The sequence below is a fragment of the Oncorhynchus clarkii genome, chromosome 21 (genome assembly GCF_045791955.1).
Source record: "Oncorhynchus clarkii lewisi isolate Uvic-CL-2024 chromosome 21, UVic_Ocla_1.0, whole genome shotgun sequence".
Classification (NCBI taxonomy): Eukaryota; Metazoa; Chordata; class Actinopteri; order Salmoniformes; family Salmonidae; genus Oncorhynchus; species Oncorhynchus clarkii.
The window spans coordinates 39,867,052-39,889,772 of record NC_092167.1 but is presented as its reverse complement, the minus strand read 5'-3'; the positions used below and the strand labels follow the sequence as shown (position 1 = coordinate 39,889,772).

General features: G+C 41.5%; 1 protein-coding gene across 4 annotated transcripts in view; it reads left to right on the top strand.

Annotated features, from left to right (window-relative positions):
• The first annotated feature begins 5,050 nt into the window (after positions 1-5,050).
• LOC139379049 (tetraspanin-5-like) overlaps positions 5,051-22,721 on the top strand; it is a 33,643-nt gene continuing 15,972 nt past the window's right edge. Inside the window, exons 1-3 of one of the 4 annotated variants that reach the window (XM_071121788.1) lie at positions 5,331-5,423; positions 7,282-7,397; positions 17,757-17,807. In XM_071121788.1, coding sequence (XP_070977889.1) covers positions 7,308-7,397; positions 17,757-17,807 — 141 coding nt within the window. In that variant the 5' untranslated portion in view covers positions 5,331-5,423; positions 7,282-7,307. Of the gene's footprint in view, positions 5,424-7,281; positions 7,398-12,613; positions 13,321-17,756; positions 17,808-22,721 lie in introns of those variants that run through there. The other 3 variants (XM_071121789.1, XM_071121791.1, XM_071121787.1) reach the window with 3 other exon arrangements.

Sequence of the window (22,721 nt, the reverse complement as noted above, 5' to 3'; positions counted from 1 at the left end):
AGCAGTTGCCATACCAGGCATTGATGTAACCAGTCAGGATGCTCTCGATAGTGCTGCTGTAGAACCTTTTGAGGATCTGAGGACCCATGCCAAATCTTTTCAGTCTCCTGAGGGGCAATAGGTTTGGTCGTTCCCTCTTCACGACTGCCTTGGTGTGCTTGGACCATGTTAGTTTGTTGGGGATGTGGACACCAAGGAACTTGAAGCTCTCAACCTGCTCCACTGCAGCCCCATTGATGAGAATGGGGGCGTGCTCGTTCCTCTTATTCCTGTAGTCCATAATCATCTCCTTTGTCTTGATCACGTTGAGGAAGAGGTTGTTTTCCTGGCACCACACGACCATGGTCTCTGACCTCCTTATAGGCGGTCTCGTCGTTGTCGGGGATCAGGGCTACCACTGTTGTGTCATCGCCAAACTTAATGATGGTGTTGGAGTCGTGCCGGGCCCTGCAGTCATCAATGAACAGGAAGTACATGAGGGGACTGAGCACGCACCCCTGAGGGGCCCCTGTGTTGAGGATCAGAGTGGCGGACGTGTTGTTACCTACCCATTCCAGTGTCAACATTGTATTTTTTCATTATTGGTCATAAAAAAACGTTTTTAAAACCATCTTTGATTTGTTTTCATAAATTACTTATTGCATTTTCTTGTTGGCACAATAAAAGTGGCCATTGATTAAAATTCAACACTGTTATCCACCTAATTTTCGAATGCTATGGGTATTGCCAAACATTCGACTTCTGCTTTACTTCCCTACTGCAGCGCGCCTGAGTACATTATTTGAAGGTGTCAAATATAGAGTATAAAAGTCAAGTTAACAAGTGTATGTGTAATTTTATATTTATTTCATTCAGGTTTGCTAACGTTAGCTAGACATACTAGTAGACTATTTCTGTTGTGATAATAATGTTAGTTATGTTGTCAGTTAATGGCCATCCACCAAGCCAATAACTATAAAACGTTGGTGAGCAGCCACGCTAGAGGACACTAACAGTTTATAGTTCTGCAGTCCTACACCTGTCAATCAACGCATCCTACTGCACGCTGCCTATTAGAAAAGTTGTAACAAGACTATTCATGAGGTCACTCACGCACAGATACTGGTTCAGATCATTCAGTGCTATCAGCATGTGTTCATTGTCAAAAGGACAACTGCAAACTTAAGTCACATGTAGGTGTAACAGTATTGCTTCCGTTCCTCTCCTCACCCCTACCTGGGCTCGAACCAGGGATCCTCTGCACTCACAGACAACAGCCACCCTCGAAGCATCGTTACCCATCGCTCCACAAAAGCCGAGGTCCTTGCAGAGCAAGGGGAACAACTACTTCAAGATCTCAGAGCGAGTGATGTCACCGATTGAAACGCTATAAGCGCGCACCCCGCTAACTAGCTAGCCATTTCATATCGGTTACATAGGCCTAATGAAAATAAAGTAACTTGTATTTAAATGTAACAATTCAACAACAAACACTGTTTAGCTTGCGCACATATTATAGCATGTCATTGTCTCCTTGCTCAAGTGGTTTGCAAGTGATTTCCATTTTTCTAATGGTTGTCAATTCCTTTGTGTCTTCTTTTTCTCTGTGCTCATCTCTCTGTCTATCCTCTGCAACTATTTGCAATGCGTCAGTGCCGCAATGTTATCATAACCGGCCAAAAGTGATCACACCAACGCACTTTGTCTCCTCGACATTCCCTGACATGCATGTTCTATGCTGTGGGCCTGTTCTACATTCAGCAAGAGCAAGCCTGCTCCTTTCCCCAGAATAGGCTATAAAAAAGAAATGCCCTATAGCTTTTCCTGTATTTCACGAGAAGAGTAATGGCCTATTGCAGAGAGGCTTGCATAGCCTATAGCCCAGGGGTAAGGCAACCCAGGGTCTTTCCCTAACTAGGCACCACACCTGAGCAAATTGATCAGTTCAATGATTGCCAAAATTCAACACACCTGGTCTTGCATGGTCGGTTAAATCAACCAACATGAAGTTGAAGGTTACCCATCCCTGCTATAACGTGTTGTTCACGGAACAGCTGGAGGAGAGGCTAGTTAGGTTAAGTAAGATGCTAGGTATTAGGCCATTCATTATCTACAATTTTGCTAATGAATGGCCTAATATCTAGCTTCTTATGACTTTAGGCTAAATATTTTCCTGTCAAAGTGCAAAAAAAAAAAAAAAAAGATTATGAAATGACAGATCTGTAGTGCATTCCAGCAGGCTGCAATCTATGGTCCCAGGGCACGCAAAACGCCACAATTGTTTAGGCCTGTTTTTAGACGATCATTTTTATCCTTGGGCTACAACAAGTACAATGAGGAATTTATTTTTTATCAAGTGAGTACACAATTATTGTCCATAGGCCAATAATAGGCCATAAACTGCGGTGATGTAGGCTAATTTGAGTAACCTCTTAAACGTCCTATTTTGTTTCATTATGAAATAACTCCCCGCCCGTTCCTAATGCTGTAGTGTAGCCTATTTCACGTTCAACAAGCGAGAGTGCATCTCGTCCAATAGGCTATTAGTATGCTAAGGCAAATCAATCGAAATAAGTGTCCAACAAGCTTTTGTAGTCTGGCTTTTCCTGGGAAAAGGCAGGTGACTAATTGCATAACAGAACAAAGACAGACAGGCAGGTATAGCCTATAGCCTAAATTAGAAGCGTATGCATATTAGCCCATAATTCATAAACTCAATGTTAGGCTTAATGCTGCATTGAAGTCATATTTACGGCGAGGGGAAAAAAGTGGATCAGATAATGAAATCATAGGAAACCTAGCCTACACTATGTGCACCCCCGAAACTGCGCTGAGTGCACTGCTCCCTCCCAGACCCTGGGTACCAGCTCGAAAATCGGCCATATTGTTAAAAAATGTGAAGGACGAGGAATGCATCCTGCCTAGGCTACAACAACACAATGTAATGAAGAACGTTATTGTTGTTTTTAAGTGCGTACAAAACTCTAGTCTAGGGTGTAAACTGCATTGAATAGCCTATGGCCTATATCATTTGAATAACCGCTCAAAAGCCTGGCGTTTTGAATGCATAAACGGCACATAGCCTGCCTGATTGGGCAACCATTTGGATCAGTTATGGGTTTGTTCATTGTAGTTTAGCCTACAATGTCCAGGCACATTAGCAGACCAGTAATATCTGGTGCATTTTTTCAGGATATTTGGCTAACAGAAGCATGCTAATGCAGGGATTTCTAATGGCATACATATTAATTATGATAATGCGCGAGTGCGGAGGAAGTTGTATCCATAGTTTCCGCGTTTTGCTTTCGGGTTTTAAAAGCGTTAGAAAATTAGAGGTGCGTTCGTAAATTCCCTCAGGAGAGCCCTCAGTGTGATCTGGGCGTTCGTAAATTCAGAGTTGTCCGATTGTCCGTTCGTTAATTCAAAGCGTTTCGCTTTCTGAGCGTTCAGAGCGAACAACGGCAGTCAAGCACCCAAGCTAACTGGCTAAAGTTAGCTAGCTTGCTAGCTACTTCCAGACATAAATGAGAGAACACCTCACTGACCATTTTTGTCACCCTAGCAGAGCTGGTTAGGCCGTTTTCATGTTATCCAGAGCATTGGTGACTGTAACTGTGCTCCTGGCAACAATTGAATTGCATGTTTACTGACACCGGCCATATTCAACGTCCATAAATTCATCAGTTATTCTACGCTCTGGCACACTCAGACGAGAGCGCTCTAAAATCGGAGTAGATAGCCAGAGTGAATTTACGAACACGCCCTAGGTGGATACCATGGTATTGTTGAATACTAATTTCTGATTGCCTTGAAGGTCATTCCAGACATGCATTATTTCCTTATTTTTTAAAATTTAACTAGGCAATTCAGTTAAGAACACATTCTTATTTACAATGACGGCCTACCAAAAGGCCTCCTGCGGGGACGAGGGCAGTGATTCCAAATACATTAAATAAAGATATAGGAGAAAACACACATCCCGGCAAGCGAGACAACACTACATAAAGAGAGACCTAAGACGACAGCACAGCATGGTAGCAACACAGCACAAAACAGGGTACAAACATTATTCGGCACAGACAGCAGCACAAAGGGCTTGAGTGTAGAGACAACAATACATCACGCAAAGCAGCCACAACTGTCAGTAAGAGTGGTTGAGTCTTTTTGAATGAAGAGATTGAGATAAAACTGTCCAGTTTGTAGTTGCAGCTCGTTCCAGTCGCTAGCTGCCCGAACTGAAAAGAGGAGCGACCCAGGGATGTGTGTGCTTTGGGGACCTTTAACAGAATGTGACTGACAGAACGGGTGTTGTATGTGGAGGATGAGGCCTGCAGTAGATATCTCAGATAGGGGGGAGTGAGGTCTAAAATAATTGTATAACTAAGCATCAACCAGTGGGTTTTGCGACGGGTATACAGAGATGACCAGTATAGAGTGTAGTGATGTGTCCTATAAGGAGCATTGGTGGCAAATCTGATGGCCGAATTGTAAAGAACATCTAGCCGCTCGAGAGCACCCTTACCTGCCGATCTATAAATCTAGCACGGGTAGGATGGTCATCTGAATCAGGGTTAGTTTGGCAACTGGGGTGAACGAGGAGCGATTACAAAAAAGCACTGTATATTTGCATGGTAGAATTCAATGGCTATAGTTTTTTACAAGTTTTGTTTGAGCTCATTCTGAAATAAAAAGTCTAATTGAAAACAGTATTGCTATTGTTGAATTCGATTTTCATATTCTGATGTTTTTGTTAGCCAAACTAGCTAAATGTGTTTGTGTGGTTACCATGGCAACTACTGTAGCCTAAATTTGCTAGCCACTTCGGTGGTTGTTGAACACATTTCTAGTGGCAAATGTATAGATATGGTATTAACGAGATAATCAACGAGGGGCTCTATGCAATCTCTGGAAAATTCCAGTCTGCTTGCGCGTTCGAACACACATAGTTCATTATTTTCCATAGAACGCATAGCCTTTTCTTGAGTATCCTTTATACATCATTTGAAGGAGTTATTGTCATTGCAATGCTTTGAAATGCGGGCTTTTATTTTGAAGGTTTCCTCATTATCATACGAACGTGACCTCGTTTGTGCTGCGGGCAGAATACTAGTCAGTTAGTTCTAAATACAAAGCCTAGTAGGTTGACGTTTGTTGCTCTTTCCTGTGTTGGATTGTGCATTGTTCTACTTTTGTCATTGTGACATCCGTATCAAGGGATAGGCTACATTATGTTTATTTTATTTGGATGAATCGAGCAGGCAGCAAGTTGCAAGAACTGGATCGCTGAACCTGCCACTTGCGAGCCCATGATCCCGTTGATTTATCCGCGTATGAAGCGCACTGTATGTTGATGAAATTCAAGCATGTCAGGAAAACAATTTAAAGGTCATGAAGTCAGTTGCTGCATCAAATATTTTATTTTTGGATTTAACATAATATTTTGGGTAAGTGTTTTCTTATTTTTGCTATGTTTGTCTCATTGTTTTTCATTGGGCAATCTTCAATCCATGTTGTTAAATTAAACAGTAGGCCCATCTAGAGGAAATGGCTTCATAAATGAAATGATAATTTGTCATTTGTTCATGCTTATTTTACGACCAATCCCTCACAAGCTAGCTAGGTCTATAATAATAGGCTATAATAGCCGATGATAAACATTCAAATGTGATCGTTCGATATGTAAATAGCAGCAAAACCTTTTGTTTGTGTTGATATGCATTACAAGCGCTTTTTAATCTTGCTTATTTAGATTTGTTGACATACACAATAGCCTTCACATACTGTATGCTGCTACCCAGAGCACTTTTTCATTTAAAGTCGCTACACTCCAGTGTCCCCGGTAATCCGCTTTCTGTCCTTGTTTGTCGTGACGTTCGTGACACGTGAGAAGCTTATTGTCCTCACATGCAAATGTATGAATAAACATGAATATGCAATATATCATCATCAGACAACATTATGTCGCATTCAATTCCCACTGCGTGAGAAAGTACACTAGGCCTGATTTGAATGTTCTTCCCGAGCAGTGGCGACCTGTCATTCATGGCAGGTGCAGAGCCCCACATTTTGTTGTTGTTGCCTGTTTTGCATGTTATTTTGGCATTAATACGTGTCACAGATCCGTTTGCAAACAATGTACAAAAAAACGAGTTAATAAAGCTTCCATACAAATATGGATCTTCTCTTCTTTGCTTTCTTGAGTAAGGCAGCTCCAAAATGCAGGTGTTTCAGCCACATTTTATGCAGTGCTAGCTCGCTGTAGCTTATGCTTTCAGTACTAGATTCATTCTCTGATCCTTTGATTGGGGTGGACAACATGCCAGTTCATGTTGCAAGAGCTCTGATAGGTTGGAGGACGTCCTCCGGAAGTTGTCATAATTACTGTGTAAGTCTTTGGAGGGGGTGAGAACCAAGAGCCTCCTAGGATTTGTATTGAAGTCAATGTACCAAGAGTAGGATGGAAGCTAGATGTCCTCTAGCTACACCCTGGTACTACCCTACAGAGTGCTGTTGAGGCTACTGTAGGCCTTCATTACAAAACAGTGTGTTTTAATCAATTATTTGGTGAAATATGAATATATTTAGAATAGTTTTATCTAAAAATTAAATGTAATTAAAAAAAAAAAACATTTACTGAGGAGGATGGTCCTCCCCTTCCTCCTCTGAAGAGCCTCCACTGGTGTCGAGGAAATCATGCGTGTCTTAGAAAAACAGAATTAAAAAGGAATAAGTGTAGGTGCAAAAATAAGTGAACCCCAAGTTGCATTGGTTAAATCAAGTAGGTACGTAGAATCAGGTGGGTAAAGAATTAGGTACAAAATTAACCAATCAAAGGAGAGATTGTTAGGAAAGAGTTTGGGTGGGACTCTGATAAATAGAGATAAGAAACGTGGTCAGTTTGGTGTTACCCATCCAGGTGAATACAAACCACACCATGCCGAAAGGAAAGGAGATCTCAGAGGACATCAGGCTATACAAATATCTCAAATATATTTGAGCTCCATCAGTCCACTGTGAGGCAAATCATTTACAAATAGAGAGCATTTAATATGACAGCAACTCGGCCTAGAAGTGGACGCCCTTCCAAAATATCCCCAAGAGCCACAAGAACAATAGTAAATCAGGTAAAAGCCAACCCAAACATAACATCTAGAGATTTGCAGACCTCCCTTGCTGCATTTCAGGTAACTGTGTGTGCTTCAACAATAAGAAAACTGAATCGAAATACCATTAATGAGAGGATTGCTAGGAAGAAGCCTCTGCTGTCAAAAATAACCAAACTGCCCTTCTTAACTTTGCCAGAGACCACCTTATCCCAACAGTAAAGCATGGTGGTGGGAATGTCAAGATCTGGAGCTGCTTTTCCTCCTCTGGACCTGGATAACTCCACATCATTAAAGGGAACCATGAATTCTGAGGTATACCAGGAGATTCTTGAACAGAATGTCAGGTCATCAGTAAAGGAGCTAAAGCTGGGCCGAAAATTGATCTTCCAACAAGACAATGACCCAAAGTATTGAAGCAAATCTACCAAAGAATGGCTCAGGAGAAGGACGATTTGTGTTTTGGGTTGGCCAAGTCAAAGTCCTGACCTAAATCCAGTCTAGAAGCTGTGGCAGGACCTGAAGCGGGCAGTTCATGCCAGACACCCCTCAAACTTCACACAATTGGCTGAGTTCTGTAAGGAGGAGTGGGCAAAAATACCTCAAAACAGATGTCAGAGACTGAATACTGGCTATAGGAGACGTTTACTCCAAGTTATCGCTACTAATCTAGGTGTCACAAGCTATTGACTGAAGGGGTTCACATATTTTTGCAAACATCAAATCTGAGTTTCTGTTAAATAAACCACTTTTGTTAAATAAACAATGAAAATATATATATTTTTTGTTTCTGTCATTAAAGTATTTTATATGTTTATTTTAATATTCTATAGCAAAATAATTACCAGCCCTGTAGGTTTCACATACTTTCAAGCAGCACTGTAAATTGTCAGTAAAAACCACATTTGTTTAAGCAAGTCAGCCACATCAGCTTTTTTTTAAAGGCCGTAAATGAGGCTGAATGAACTGTTTCACTGTCAGACAAGGCTCTGCTGATAGCCAGGTGTAGCGATGGTAAGGTGTTGGGACAGCTTTATGGCCCTAACAGTTTGTTGGCACCATTTGTCACTGGCACCATTTGTCACAATTCATTTATTGATTAGTGTTGTGTAGTGGCTTTGCTGGCATGCATCCTAATTATTATTATTTTGTTTGACCAACCAAGATTTACATGCTAAAATCGCCACTGATTCCAAGACAGTTTAGGTGTGTTAGTGTTAGGTGAACAATAATCTAATTGTGACTAGGCCAAATGGTGAATTGTCTCAAATCTACTGCGAAACTAACTATAGCCTACCATTGATTGCTGGACTACGAGTACACACTGAAAAGGGAGGATAGCTTCTAAAGCTCCAACCATTATTTCAGGGACTTCATCTCAGACACAGGAAGAGCTCATTATAGAATACCCAGTAGCTGAAAGAATGTACTAAATAAACCTCTCAGATTCTATTGTTGGTGGAACATGTTTTCTTATTCTCATTTTGTTTCAACTTCTCTCTTAGAGAAATGCACAAGTCTGAGCTTAATAGTAATTTCTCATCTCCAGAGGGACAAAGACAATAACAATGTTGAAATATAATAACCGTATGGGCCGGATAATCTAATTTGGCTCTTCAACGTCTTTCCCTGAAGGATGGCCCTGTATGGTTTTGGACTGGGAATAGGAGACTAGAGATTTTCTCCGCTTGTCCCATTCAGATGATGTCACGTCGAGGTCATGTGACTCTCTCGGGTCTCATTCTGTCTCACAGGAGTTTGGCCGAATTGATACCGACAGGCCGGTTTCCTGGTCAATTCAATGCTAATGTAATCCCATTCAACGCCCTCCATCGCCTTTGTTTCCCTCAACCCCTCCACCTCTCCCTCTGTCCACCCTCCTAAATTCTTTCCCATTCGCCATTGTCTGCTTTCAGTGCCGTTTGCCATGTCCATGACCGTGAGAGCCAGTGTTGTACTGATTTGGCCATTAGTGAGGTCTTTAGTAATGGGGCAGCAAGTGCCTGTTTAACCTTTCATGTTAGTGCACCTGCAATGTAGCCATGTCGCTGGCATGCTTAGGCCTATAAAATATGTGCTTTTGATATTTTTCGTAAAGCTGATACAACTTAAATGTCTTTGGAAGGGAACTGAATGCATCTTCCGCATTTAACCCAACCCCTCTGAATCAGAGTGGTGGGGGGGGGGGGTCTGCCGTAATTGACATCCTTGTCTTCAGTGCCCTGGGAACAGTGGGTTAACTGCCTTGCTCAGGGGCAGAACGACACATTTTTACCTTGTCAGCTCGGGGATTCGATCCAGCAATCTTTCAGTTACTGGCCCAACACTCTAACCACTAGGCTACCTGCCGCCCCAGGGTACCGTGCATTGTGTAATACACTACCGTTCAAAAGTTTGGGGTCACTTAGAAATGTTCTTGTTTTAGAAAGAAAAGCTTTTTTTTTTTGTCCATTAAAATAACCTAAAATTGATCAGAAATACAGTGTAGACATTGTTAATGTTGTAAATGACTATTGTATCCCGGAGTCGCCTTTTCACTGTTGACGTTGAGATTGGTGTTTTGCGGGTACTATTGACAACATTAACAATGTCTACACTGTATTTCTTATCAATTCGATGTTATTTTGATGGACAAAATGATGTGCTTTTCTTTCAAAAACAAGGACATTTCTAAGTGACCCCAAACTTTTGAACGGTAGTGTAGGTGCATATGATATCAGATTTAACTAATGGAGCTAGTGAGCTGAAGAGAGGTTGTGTCAATGATTGATTGCTTTTCAATTAGATTATGAGTGCAGTGTCAGCCTGAATCTTTCTGTCATGGCATACGCTATCTGATCCAACACCTTCTCAAAAACGTTCTCCTTGTGTAGCCACACATTCACATGATGCCCAATGTACAGTGCCTTGCGAAAGTATTCGGCCCCCTTGAACTTTGCGACCTTTTGCCACATTTCAGGCTTCAAACATAAAGATATAAAACTGTATTTTTTTGTGAAGAATCAACAACAAGTGGGACATAATCTTGAAGTGGAACGACATTTATTGGATATTTCAAACTTTTTTAACAAATCAAAAACTGAAAAATTGGGCGTGCAAAATTATTCAGCCCCCTTAAGTTAATACTTTGTAGCGCCACCTTTTGCTGCGATTACAGCTGTAAGTCGCTTGGGGTATGTCTCTATCAGTTTTGCACATTGAGAGACTGAAATTTTTTCCCATTCCTCCTTGCAAAACAGCTCAAGCTCAGTGAGGTTGGATGGAGAGCATTTGTGAACAGCAGTTTTCAGTTCTTTCCACAGATTCTCGATTGGATTCAGGTCTGGACTTTGACTTGGCCATTCTAACACCTGAATATGTTTATTTTTGAACCATTCCATTGTAGATTTTGCTTTATGTTTTGGATCATTGTCTTGTTGGAAGACAAATCTCCGTCCCAGTCTCAGGTCTTTTGCAGACTCCATCAGGTTTTCTTCCAGAATGGTCCTGTATTTGGCTCCATCCATCTCCCCATCAATTTTAACCATCTTCCCTGTCCCTGCTGAAGAAAAGCAGGCCCAAACCATGATGCTGCCACCACCATGTTTGACAGTGGGGATGGTGTGTTCAGCTGTGTTGCTTTTACGCCAAACATAAGGTTTTGCATTGTTGCCAAAAAGTTCAATTTTGGTTTCATCTGACCAGAGCACCTTCTTCCACATGTTTGGTGTGTCTCCCAGGTGGCTTGTGGCAAACTTTAAACGACACTTTTTATGGATATCTTTAAGAAATGGCTTTCTTCTTGCCACTCTTCCATAAAGGCCAGATTTGTGCAATATACGACTGATTGTTGTCCTATGGACAGAGTCTCCCACCTCAGCTGTAGATCTCTGCAGTTCATCCAGAGTGATCATGGGCCTCTTGGCTGCATCTCTGATCAGTCTTCTCCTTGTATGAGCTGAAAGTTTAGAGGGACGGCCAGGTCTTGGTAGATTTGCAGTGGTCTGATACTCCTTCCATTTCAATATTATCGCTTGCACAGTGCTCCTTGGGATGTTTAAAGCTTGGGACATCTTTTTGTATCCAAATCCGGCTTTAAACTTCTTCACAACAGTATCTCGGACCTGCCTGGTGTGTTCCTTGTTCTTCATGATGTTCTCTCACAGTGCAGGTGCATTTATAAGGAGACTTGATTACACACAGGTGGATTGTATTTATCATCATTAGTCATTTCGGTCAACATTGAATCATTCAGAGATCCTCACTGAACTTCTGGAGAGAGTTTTCTGCACTGAAAGTAAAGGGGCTGAATAATTTTGCACGCCCAATTTTTCAGTTTTTGATTTGTTAAAAAAGTTTGAAATATCCAATAAATGTCGTTCCACTTCATGATTGTGTCCCACTTGTTGTTGATTCTTCACAAAAAAATACAGTTTAATATCTTTATGTTTGAAGCCTGAAATGTGGCAAAAGGTCGCAAAGTTCAAGGGGGCCGAATACTTTCGCAAGGCACTGTAATTCATACATTCAGTATTTCCATATATTGTGCTACCACATAGTTGAGCGCGACTTTTGATGGCAGGTAGCTTAGTGATTTTAAGAGCTTTGGGCCAGTAACTGAAAGGTCGCTGGTTCGAGTCCCTGAGTCGACTAGGTGAAACATCTGTCTGTGCCCTTGAGCAAAGCTCCTGTAAGTCGCTCAGGATAAGAGTGTTTGCTAAATGACTAAAATGTAAAGGTTGTAAACTCACTGAATGCACTCAACCACTTCTTAACACAATCATTTATAACCCAAATCATTTTGTTCTTTCTGGTATTGGAAGTCAGTATTTGCATTATATAAAAGTTGTATCTACACTACATTCTATCAACATTACAGAATGTTCTCACGGAGTTATAATTAACTGAATGTCAGTGGATAAATGAAGGCTTTGGACACAGCTATAGTAATAGAACCGTAGCCAGGAGACTGGTCCGCCTGGCACCAAAGTATGGAGGACCTCGCAGTGACTGGTGAAGTTCGGAGTCTTTACAAAACAAGAACCATGGAAACCAAAGGGTTAGGGTGTAATTTGTCACTGTCACGTCAGTAGATCTAGTTCAATCTGTATGGACACAGAGGAGTGTGGGGGAAATATGGCTATAGCTTTATACAGTATGATAATCCTCCTCGTCGCTTAAATCTATCCATGTGAGTTTAGACCGAGACCCCCGAGAGTGTTGAAATAATGCTGAAATTGACATTTATCCTCTGGCCCTTGGAGATATTCTCATTTTAATCAGTTCTGATAGTGTCTGACGGTTTTAAGATTTGTCTCGTTGTCAATCATCTCTGAAGCAATACTCACAGTCCAACCAAGGAGTGTGAATCTGTGTAGGATAATGTATGTCTATCCCCCAAAAGCCACCCTATTCCTTACACATAGTGCACTACTTTTGACCAGAGGTCAATGGGCCCATGGTGAAAATTAGAGCACTCTATAGGGAATAGGGTGCCTTATACGGTGCCTTTTGGGACGTCTCTCTCTATGTATTGATTTGACACACATGCGTATTGGCGGACTTCTTTTCCCAATGTCTCTCCCATAGCTCAATGCTTAGTGCTTAGCTCTGTGCTCCCCAGCAGCCCAGTTAACTTCACCGGCACCCCCTCCACCAATCTAGACACTAGAGGCGTCGCCATAGAAACAGCATGAGCTTGCATGCACGCCGACATTTGGCTCCACTGCAATATTTATGTGAGCTGTGTAAAAGACCCTCCACAAAATGTCCGGGACATCGTCAGGTCAAGTTACCTACATTTGAATGTGTATAGCTTTTCCAAAAACCTATCAGGTCTGGCCACCCATTTTAATATTCAGTGTCATCTCAGGGAATTAAAGTGACAGTATGCATTTTCCTGTGCCAACGTTGCCGTGTCTTGTTTTCAATGGCTGAAGGGAGAATTAATTATAGAGAGGGTTATAATTCACACACGTTTTACAAACAAATAACTAGTATTTATGTGTACTAGTCAAAGTAACCTTTAATCCATCTTTCAATGATGCAGATATAAAATATACCTTACCCTAACATGTTAGATGGTTTATTTTATTTAGGGTGTCTTCAATTATCATGGCTCTCTCTTCCCTCAACCAGGTTACCTTCAAAATGGTACCCAGTGGACCAGATCCACTTTCTCTTTTCTCAAGAGTATGGGGCTTCAAAACATACAGTAAACGAACCATATCTAGACTACGTGATCCACAGTGTTGATAAGGTGGGTCTGATACAGCATTGAACAACCTGAGATTTAACACCATTAGTAAGTCAAGTCATCATGTATAGAGTGGCAGGTAGCCTAATGGTTAAGAACATTGGGCTAGTAACCGAAAGGTCACTGGTTTGAATCTGTAAGCCGACTAAGTGAAAAATCTGCCGATGTGCCCTTGACCAAGGCACTTAACCCTAATTGCTCCTGTAAGTCGCTCTGGATAAGAGTTTCTGCTAAATGACTCAATTGTAAATATATGTCTCTGTCATGAAATCAAAACTAGGACTGTAATTACACAGTAATGATAATACTGATTGTGGTGGTGTGATGGCTTATTCTGCTCCCACTCTGTTACAGTGACATTGTGAGTGTCAGTTATTACAGTGGCATGTTTGGTATGAGCATGTCATGCAGGGTTATATGTGACCGTGAGCCAAGCTGAGATGAGGGACAGGTTGAGGTCCTCTCTGACGTCACGACAACGGATGCCTTTAAGAGTTGGCTCGTAGTCGAGGAGAAGGAACTTAGCAACCAGGTTGTTCTTAGGAATCATCTGGCAGCTGAGCTGTAAAGAGGAGCAGCACACCTCTAACTTTCGATCATCCTTAGTTCGATGATCAACGATGCAAGTTCATTGCCACTCTGGAGAAGAATAACTGCAAGGTCATTACATGTAAAAGGAAGGCCCAATATTGATGGCCAAGGCGATGGTCATATTTACTGTCTGTCAGTGGCAAAAACTTGTTGAATCAACGTTGTTTCCACGTCATTTAAATAAAAATGACGGACATTGATGTAATTGTCCTCCAAAACCTAGCCTGAGTAACAGTCTGTTTGTGCTAGCATGTTTGGCTAGACAATGACAGCAATGGAGTTGGCAAGAGCACAAACTGATCTTGGACCAGTCTACCCAAAACCACCCTTATTGTCATTAGTTACATTTGCCAAAACCCCTCAGTTTACAAACACAAATATTAGGGCCTACCTGTAGTCGGTAGTCAGCTGGAAGAGGTTGCTTTAACTGGGACATATGTTTGTTACAGCTGGGGTTTCTGTGTTTGTATGAGAACATCAAGCTACCACATTTCTGTGTATCACTCCATTTGTGATTTGCGTGAATGTTTGCATGTCTGAATGTGTGTGTGTTTGTGCCGTGTATGTGTTTATTGACAGTGTGAAACCCCCAGCTGATGAGGCTTAGCTGTTTCTTGTGTTAGTACAGCCTATTGATCCAAGCCCTTGGGGTGTTCCGACCATCAGGACAAACAGGACTGTTCATTCTGCCTCACTGGTCACAGATGTCAGTTCAACGTCTAGTTTTGATTTACATTTGGTTGAGATGTCTTCAACATGAAATCAACAAAAAAAATCACAATGTCATTGGATTTAGGTTAAAGTTGTAAAAAAAAGACAATTCCATTACATTGATGACTTTAAAAAAAACAAATTGTTTTCCACGTTGATTCAATGTCATCACATAGACATTTTGTTGTTGAAATGACGTGGAAAGTGTTTGCCTAGTGGGGCCCTGACACTGACAGACAGTAAATATGATCATCACTATGGCCATCAATATTGGGCCTTCCTTTTACATGTAATGACCTTGCAGTTATTCTTCTCCAGAGTGTCAATGAACTTGCATCGTTGATCATTGAACAAAGGCTGATTGAAAGTTAGAGGTGTGCTGCTCCTCTTTACAGCTCAGCTCATGTAGCCACACATCTCTTTTGGTTGTGGCACCGTCTTTGCACTCCCCCCTAGCCTCTGATCTCAGACCAGCCCTTAACCAACAGCTCTGTATTACAACCACATGAAGTGGCTCTTGGTTCAATAGCCACTCTGCCAAGGTCCTCTGTTGCTGGCTTGTAGATGCAGCAGTTTGTTCTTATCATTCAGTGACATTATAGGACAAGCAGAGTTAAACATAGCTGGCTGACATGGCCTGATCAAGACAAGCTGGAAGGGTGGAGCGCTTGGGCCTGTCCCGTTCACTTGTTGTTGTTGTTGTTTGAATTGGCCCCGGCATTCAGTCTGCTTCCAAATGCCCGGCCCCCACCCCACAGCATCCTCTCAGACAGACAGGCAGAAGGATGAACAGGCAGAAAAACAGAATAGACAGACAGTCAGACAGGAAGGCAGATAAACAGGCAGACAGACAGGCAGGCAGATAGGCAGGCAAATAGACAGACAGGCAGATAGATAGACAGGCAGATAGACAGACATGCAGACACTTCAGACACCCCCCCCCCCAACTTACCCTGAGACAGTGTTTTAGATGTTACCACCAAGCCTACCTTTAGTTCTGTCAAACCGAGACAAACCTGGAATTTAAAGGGCTTCAAAATTTCAATCCTCTTTTCTCTTTGCACAAAGTCACTTGTCCCTGTCATATCCTCACATGGTCTCTCCAATAATTGCTATGTGGATTAGAGGTCGACCGATTAATCGGAATTTCAAGTTTTCATAACAATCGGAAATCGATATTTTTGGGCGCCGATTTGCAGATGTTTTAAAAAAAAAATGTTATATATATTTTTTATACCTTTATTTAACTAGGCAAGTCAGTTAAGAACACATTCTTATTTTCAATGACGGCCTAGGAACGGTGTGTTAACTGCCTTGTTCAGGGGCAGAACGACAGATTTTCACCTTGTCAGCTCGGGGGATCCAATCTTGCAACCTTACAGTTAACGAGTCCAACGCAATAACGACCTGCCTCTCTCTCGTTGCACTCCACAAGGAGACTGCCTGTTACGCGAATGCAGTAAGCCAAGGTAAGTTGCTAGCTAACATTAAACTTATAAAAAACAATCAATCATAATCACTAGTTAACTACACATGGTTGATGATATTACTAGATATTATCTAGCGTGTCCTGCGTTGAATATAATCTGACTGCGCATACAAGCATACAAGTATCTAAGTATCTGACTGAGCGGTGGTAGGCAGAAGCAGACACGTAAACATTCATTCAAACAGCACTTTCGTGCGTTTTGACAGTAGCTCTTCGTTGTGCGTCAAGCATTGCGCTGTTTATGACTTCAAGCTTATCAACTCCCGAGATGAGGCTTGTGTAACCGAAGTGAAATGGCTAGCTAGTTAGAGCGCGCTAATTGTCGTTGTGTTGCTGGTTTGAGCCCAGGGAGGAGCGAGGAGAGGGACGGAAGCTATACTGTTACACTGGCAATACTAAAGTGCCTATAAGAACATCCAGTAGTCAAAGGTTAATGAAATAGAAATGGTATAGAGGGAAATAGTCCTATAATTCCTATAATAACTACAACCTAAAACTTCTTACCTGGGAATATTGAAGATTCATGTTAAAAGGAACCACCAGCTTTCATATGTTCTCATTTTCTGAGCAAGGAACTGAAACGTTAGCTTTCTTACATAGCACATAATGCACTTTTACTTTCTTCTCCAACACTTTGTTTTTGCATTATTTAAACCAAATTGAACATGTTTCATTATTTACCTGAGGCTAAATTGATTTTATTGATGTATTATATTAAGTTAAAATAAGTGTTCATTCAGTATTGTTGTAATTGTCATATTTTTTTTTAAAATCGTCCGATTAATCGGTATCGGCTTTTTTGGTCCTCCAATAATCGGTATCAGTATCAGCGCTGAAAAATCATAATCGGTCGATTATGGCAGACATCTCAGCTTGAATGTCGGCTCACCACTTCATGGCCAACCTCAACAAAACGGAGCTGCTCTTCCTCTCAGGAATGCCCGAGCATTCCATTCCGCCACTCAGCCCAGTCAAAGCTCTTCTCTGTCTTGGGACCCCAATGAAGGAACAACCTTCCCCCTAAAGTCAGGACAGTGTGGCGTCAAGGGGAACTGGCCATCTTCCGGAAACGTCTGAAACCCTACCTCTCTGAAGAGTATCTTAAATAACTCTCACACGCCCCACTTCAAAAAAGGGCACTTTTCCTACTACCACTGACTTTGATGATAAATACTTTCTTCAGGGAAAATGTACTTGATGTACTTGTGATGTGTTGTTGTCTCATCAAGCTATCTTAAGATGAATGCACTAATTGTACGTCGTTCTGGATAAGAGCGTCTGCCAAATGACTAAAAATAAATAAATTAAACCAATGACTTCTTTACTTTGCAGACATTGTAGGCTACTTATTAAGGGTGAAGAAACTCCCCAGGAGGATTGTACATTCCTGCTTGTTGATGCTTGACTCTTGTTTAGATTACCCAATTGAAGATGTCAAACATGACATTTAGTACTCGAAAGTGAAAGTAATGTGAGTTGTGTGTTTCTGTAACCTTTGTAAGCATCGAAAGAGGAATTGAAAGGTAATTCATCCTCCGGGAATTTCAATAAAAGTGAACTTGAGGGGCAGGTTTCACCCTTTGGGTATCTCCGTGAGGTTTGTTATGTGATTATTAATGTTACTTATTGTCTGTCTGTTCTCTTTCAGTTGCTCGGTGTGGCCTTCCTGGGCATTGGACTATGGGCCTGGAATGAGAAGGTGAGTGAGACTGGGTAACATAAGAACCCTGTAAGAACATACAATGACGTCTAATATACTTTTATTTATTTTATTTAATAGGTAAGTCAGTTAAGAACAAATTCTTATTTACAATGACTGCCTACCAAAAGGCCTCCTGCGAGGGCGGGGGCTGGGATTAAAAATATAAATATAATATAGGACAAAACACACATCACGACAAGAGACAACACAACACTACATAAAGAGAGACCTAAAGACAACAACGCAGCATGGTAGCAACACCAACATGACAACAACATGAAGCAGCATAACATGGTACCAGCACAAAACAGAGTACAAACATTATTGGGTACAGACAACAATACATCACGCAAAGCAGCCACAACTGTCACTAAGAGTGTCCATGATTGAGTCTTTGAATGAAGAGATTGAGATAAACATGTACTGTACCAGTCAAAAGTTTGGACACACCTACTCATTACAGGGTTTTTCTTTATTTTTACTGTTTTCTACAATGTAGAATAATAGTGAAGACATCAACACTATGAAATAACACATATGGAATCATGTAGTAACCAAAAAAGTGTTAAACAAATCAAAATATATATATATATATATAAATATATATTTGAGATTCTTCTAAGTAGCCACCCTCTGCCTTGATGACACTCTTGGCATTCTCTCAACCAGCTTCATGAGGTAGTCACCTGGAATGCATTTAAATTAACAGGTGTCTTGTTAAAAGTTAATTTGCAGAATTTCTTTCCTTAATGCGTTTGAGCCAATCAGTTGTGTTGTGACATGGTAGGGGTGGTATACAGCCCTATTTGGTAAAATACCATTTACATATTATGGCAAGAACAGCTCAAATAAGCAAAAAGAGTAACGACAGTCCATCATTACTTTAAGACATGAAGTTCAGTCAAAATTTCAAGAACTTTGAAAGTTGCTTCAAGTGCAGTCGCAAAAACCATCAAGCGCTATGATGAAACTGGCTCTCATGAGGACCGCCACAGGAAAGGAAGACCAAGAATTACCTCCGCTGCAGAGGATAAGTTCATTTGAGTTAACTGCACCTCAGATTGCAGCCCAAATAAATGCTTCACAAAGTAACAGACACATCTCAACATCAACTGTTCAGAGGAGACTGCGTGATTTTTATTTATTTATATTTTATTTTACCTTTATTTAACCAGGTAGGCAAGTTGAGAACAAGTTCTCATTTACAATTGCGACCTGGCCAAGATAAAGCAAAGCAGTTCGACACATACAATGACAGAGTTAAACATGGAGTAAAACAAACATACAGTCAATAATACAGTAGAAACAAGTCTATATACGATGTGAGCAAATGAGGTGAGATAATGGAGGTAAAGGCAAAAAAAGGCCATGGTGGCAAAGTAAATAGAATATAGCAAGTAAAACACTGGAATGGTAGATTTGCAGTGGAAGAATGTGCAAAGTAGAAATAAAAATAATGGGGTGCAAAATAAATAAATAAAATAAATACAGTAGGGAAAGAGGTAGTTGTTTGGGCTAAATTATAGGTGGGCTATGTACAGGTGCAGTAATCTGTGAGCTGCTCTGACAGCTGGTGCTTAAAGCTAGTGAGGGAGATAAGTGTTTCCAGTTTCAGAGATTTTTGTAGTCCGTTTCAGCCATTGGCAGCAGAGAACTGGAAGGAGAGGCGGCCAAAGAAAGAATTGGTTTTGGGGGTGACCAGAGAGATATACCTGCTGGAGCGCGTGCTACAGGTGGGTGATGCTATGGTGACCAGCGAGCTGAGATAAGGTGGGACTTTATCTAGCAGGGTCTTGTAGATGACATGGAGCCAGTGGGTTTGGCGACGAGTATATGAAGCGAGGGCCAGCCAACGAGAGCGTACAGGTCGCAATGGTGGGTAGTATATGGGGCTTTGGTGACGAAACGGATGGCACTGTGATAGACTGCATCCAATTTGTTGAGTAGGGTATTGGAGGCTATTTTGTAAATGACGTCGCCGAAGTCGAGGATTGGTAGGATGGTCAGTTTTACAAGGGTATGTTTGGCTGCATGAGTGAAGGATGCTTTGTTGCGAAATAGGAAGCCGATTCTAGATTTAACTTTGGATTGGAGATGTTTGATGTGAGTCTGGAAGGAGAGTTTACAGTCTAACCAGACACCTAGGTATTTGTAGTTGTCCACGTATTCTAAGTCAGGGCCGTCCAGAGTAGTGATGTTGGACAGGCGGGCAGGTGCAAGTAGCGATCGTTTGAAGAGCATGCATTTAGTTTTACTTGTATTTAAGAGCAATTGGAGGCCACGGAAGGAGAGTTGTATGGCATTGAAGCTTGCCTGGAGGGTTGTTAACACAGTGTCCAAAGAAGGGCCAGAAGTATACAGAATGGTGTCGTCTTCGTAGAGTTGGATCAGAGACTCACCAGCAGCAAGAGCGACATCATTGATGTATACAGAGAAGAGAGTCGGTCCAAGAATTAAACCCTGTGGCACCCCCATAGAGACTGCCAGAGGTCCGGTCAGCAGACCCTCCGATTTGACACACTGAACTCAATCAGAGAAGTAGTTGGGGAACCAGGCGATGCAATCATTTGAGAAACCAAGGCTGTCGAGTCTGCCAATGAGGATGTGGTGATTTACAGAGTCGAAAGCCTTGGCCAGATCAATGAATACGGCTGCACAATAATGTTTCTTATCGATGGCGGTTAATATATTGTTTAGGACCTTGAGCGTGGCTGAAGTGCACCCATGACCAGCTCTGAAACCACATTGTATAGCAGAGAGGGTATGGTGAGATTCGAAATGGTCGGTAATCTGTTTGTTGACTTGGCTTTCGAAGACCTTAGAAAGGCAGGGTAGGATAGATATAGGTCTGTAGCAGTTTGGGTCAAGAGTGTCCCCCCCTTTGAAGAGGGGGATGATCGCAGCTGCTTTCCAATCTTTGGGAATCTCAGGCGACACGAAAGAGAGGTTGAACAGGCTAGTAATAGGGGTGGCAACAATTTCGGCAGATAATTTTAGAAAGAAAGGGTCCAGATTGTCTAGCCCGGCTGATTTGTAGGGGTCCAGATTTTGCAGCTCTTTCAGAACATCAGCTGACTGGATTTGGGAGAAGGAGAAATGGGGAAGGCTTGGGTGAGTTGCTGTGGGGGGTGCAGTGCTGTTGACCAGGGTAGGGGTAGTCAGGTGGAAAGCATGGCCAGCCGTAGAAAAATGCTTATTGAAATTCTCAATTATAGTGGATTTATCAGTTGTGACAGTGTTTCCTATCTTCAGTGCAGTGGGCAGCTGGGAGGAGGTGTTCTTATTCTCCATGGACTTTACAGTGTCCCGGAACTTTTTTGAGTTAGTGTTGAGTTAATTTCTGCTTGAAAAAGCTAGCCTTGGCTTTTCTAACTGCCTGTGTATAATGGCTTCTAGCTTCCCTGAAATGCTGCATATTACGTGGGCTGTTCGATGCTAATGCAGAACGCCATAGGATGTTTTTGTGTTGGTTAAGGGCAGTCATGTCTGGGGAGAACCAAGGGCTATATCTGTTCCTGGTTCTAAATTTCTTGAATCGGGCATGCTTATTTAAGATGGTTAGGAAGGCATTTAAAAATAAATAATCAGGCCTTCATGGTTGAATTGCTGCAAAGAAACCAATACTAAAGGACACCAATAAGAAGAAGAGACTTGCTTGGGCCAAGAATCACGAGCAATAGACATTAGACCGGTGGAAATATAAGATTTCCAAATATGAGATTTTTGGAGGAGGAGGTGTGTTGGTGTCGGGGTGCTTTTCTGGTGACACTGTCAGTGTCACTTAAACAGCATGGCTACCACAGCATTCTGCAGTGATACGCCATCCCATCTGCTTTGCTCTTAGTGGGACTATCATTGGTTTTTCAACAGGACAATGACCCAATTCACCTCCAGGCTGTGTAAGGGCTATCTGACCAAGAAGGAGAGTGATGGAGTGCTGCATCAGATGACCTGGCCTCCACAATCACCTGACCTCAACCCAATTGAGATGATTTGGGATGAGTTGGACTTCGGAATGAAGGAAAAGCAGCCGACAAGTGCTCAGCATATGTGTAAACTCCTTCCAGACTGTTGGAAAAGCATTCCTCGTGAAGTTGGTTGAGAGAATGCCAAGCTGTCATCAAGGCAAAGGGTGGCTACTTTGAAGAATCTAAAATCTAAAATATATTTTGATTTGTTTAACAATTTGGTTACTACATGATTCCATATGTGTTATTTCATAGTTTCACTGTTATTCTACAATGTAGAAAATAATAAAAAATAAAGAAAAACCCTTGAATGGGTAGGTGTGTCTGAACTTTGGACTGGTACTGTATATTACACAAAGAAATCATACCATAAGAAGAGCAATATACAGTAAGAAAAGAACATACCCAGCTAGCACATAACGTTCTGAGAACCGTATCTCTTAGAGTTTGGTGAGATAGTGGTTGTGATATGGATATTCTCCATACAACCTTCCCACAGCATTCTAGGAATGGTGCGTTGTAGTTCCTTGGTTTTGGAACATTCTCAGCACATTTAAGGAAATGTAAAGTTATTTTCTTGGTATTACATGACTTTCCTAAAAGTTCAAACATGGTTACATTTAATGTAATGTTTGGTAGTTCAGAGGATGTTAATGAACAACGTTCTTCTGTGGGAATTTCAATACATCAGCATAACGTTTCCTACAGGTTTCCTTATGGTTCCATTTAAAGTAATGTTCTCACATTTTTCAGAGAACCTTAAGAAACAACGTTCTTCTGTGGGAATTTCAGTAGTTCAACATAACGTTCTAAGAATGTTAATTAAAAACATATTTAATAAATATCTAATTTGATCCCGCAAGCTCGTGCTTGACTCTTTTATTTTATTTAACTAGGCAAGTCAGTTAAGAACAAATTCTTATTTACAATGACGGCCTAGGAA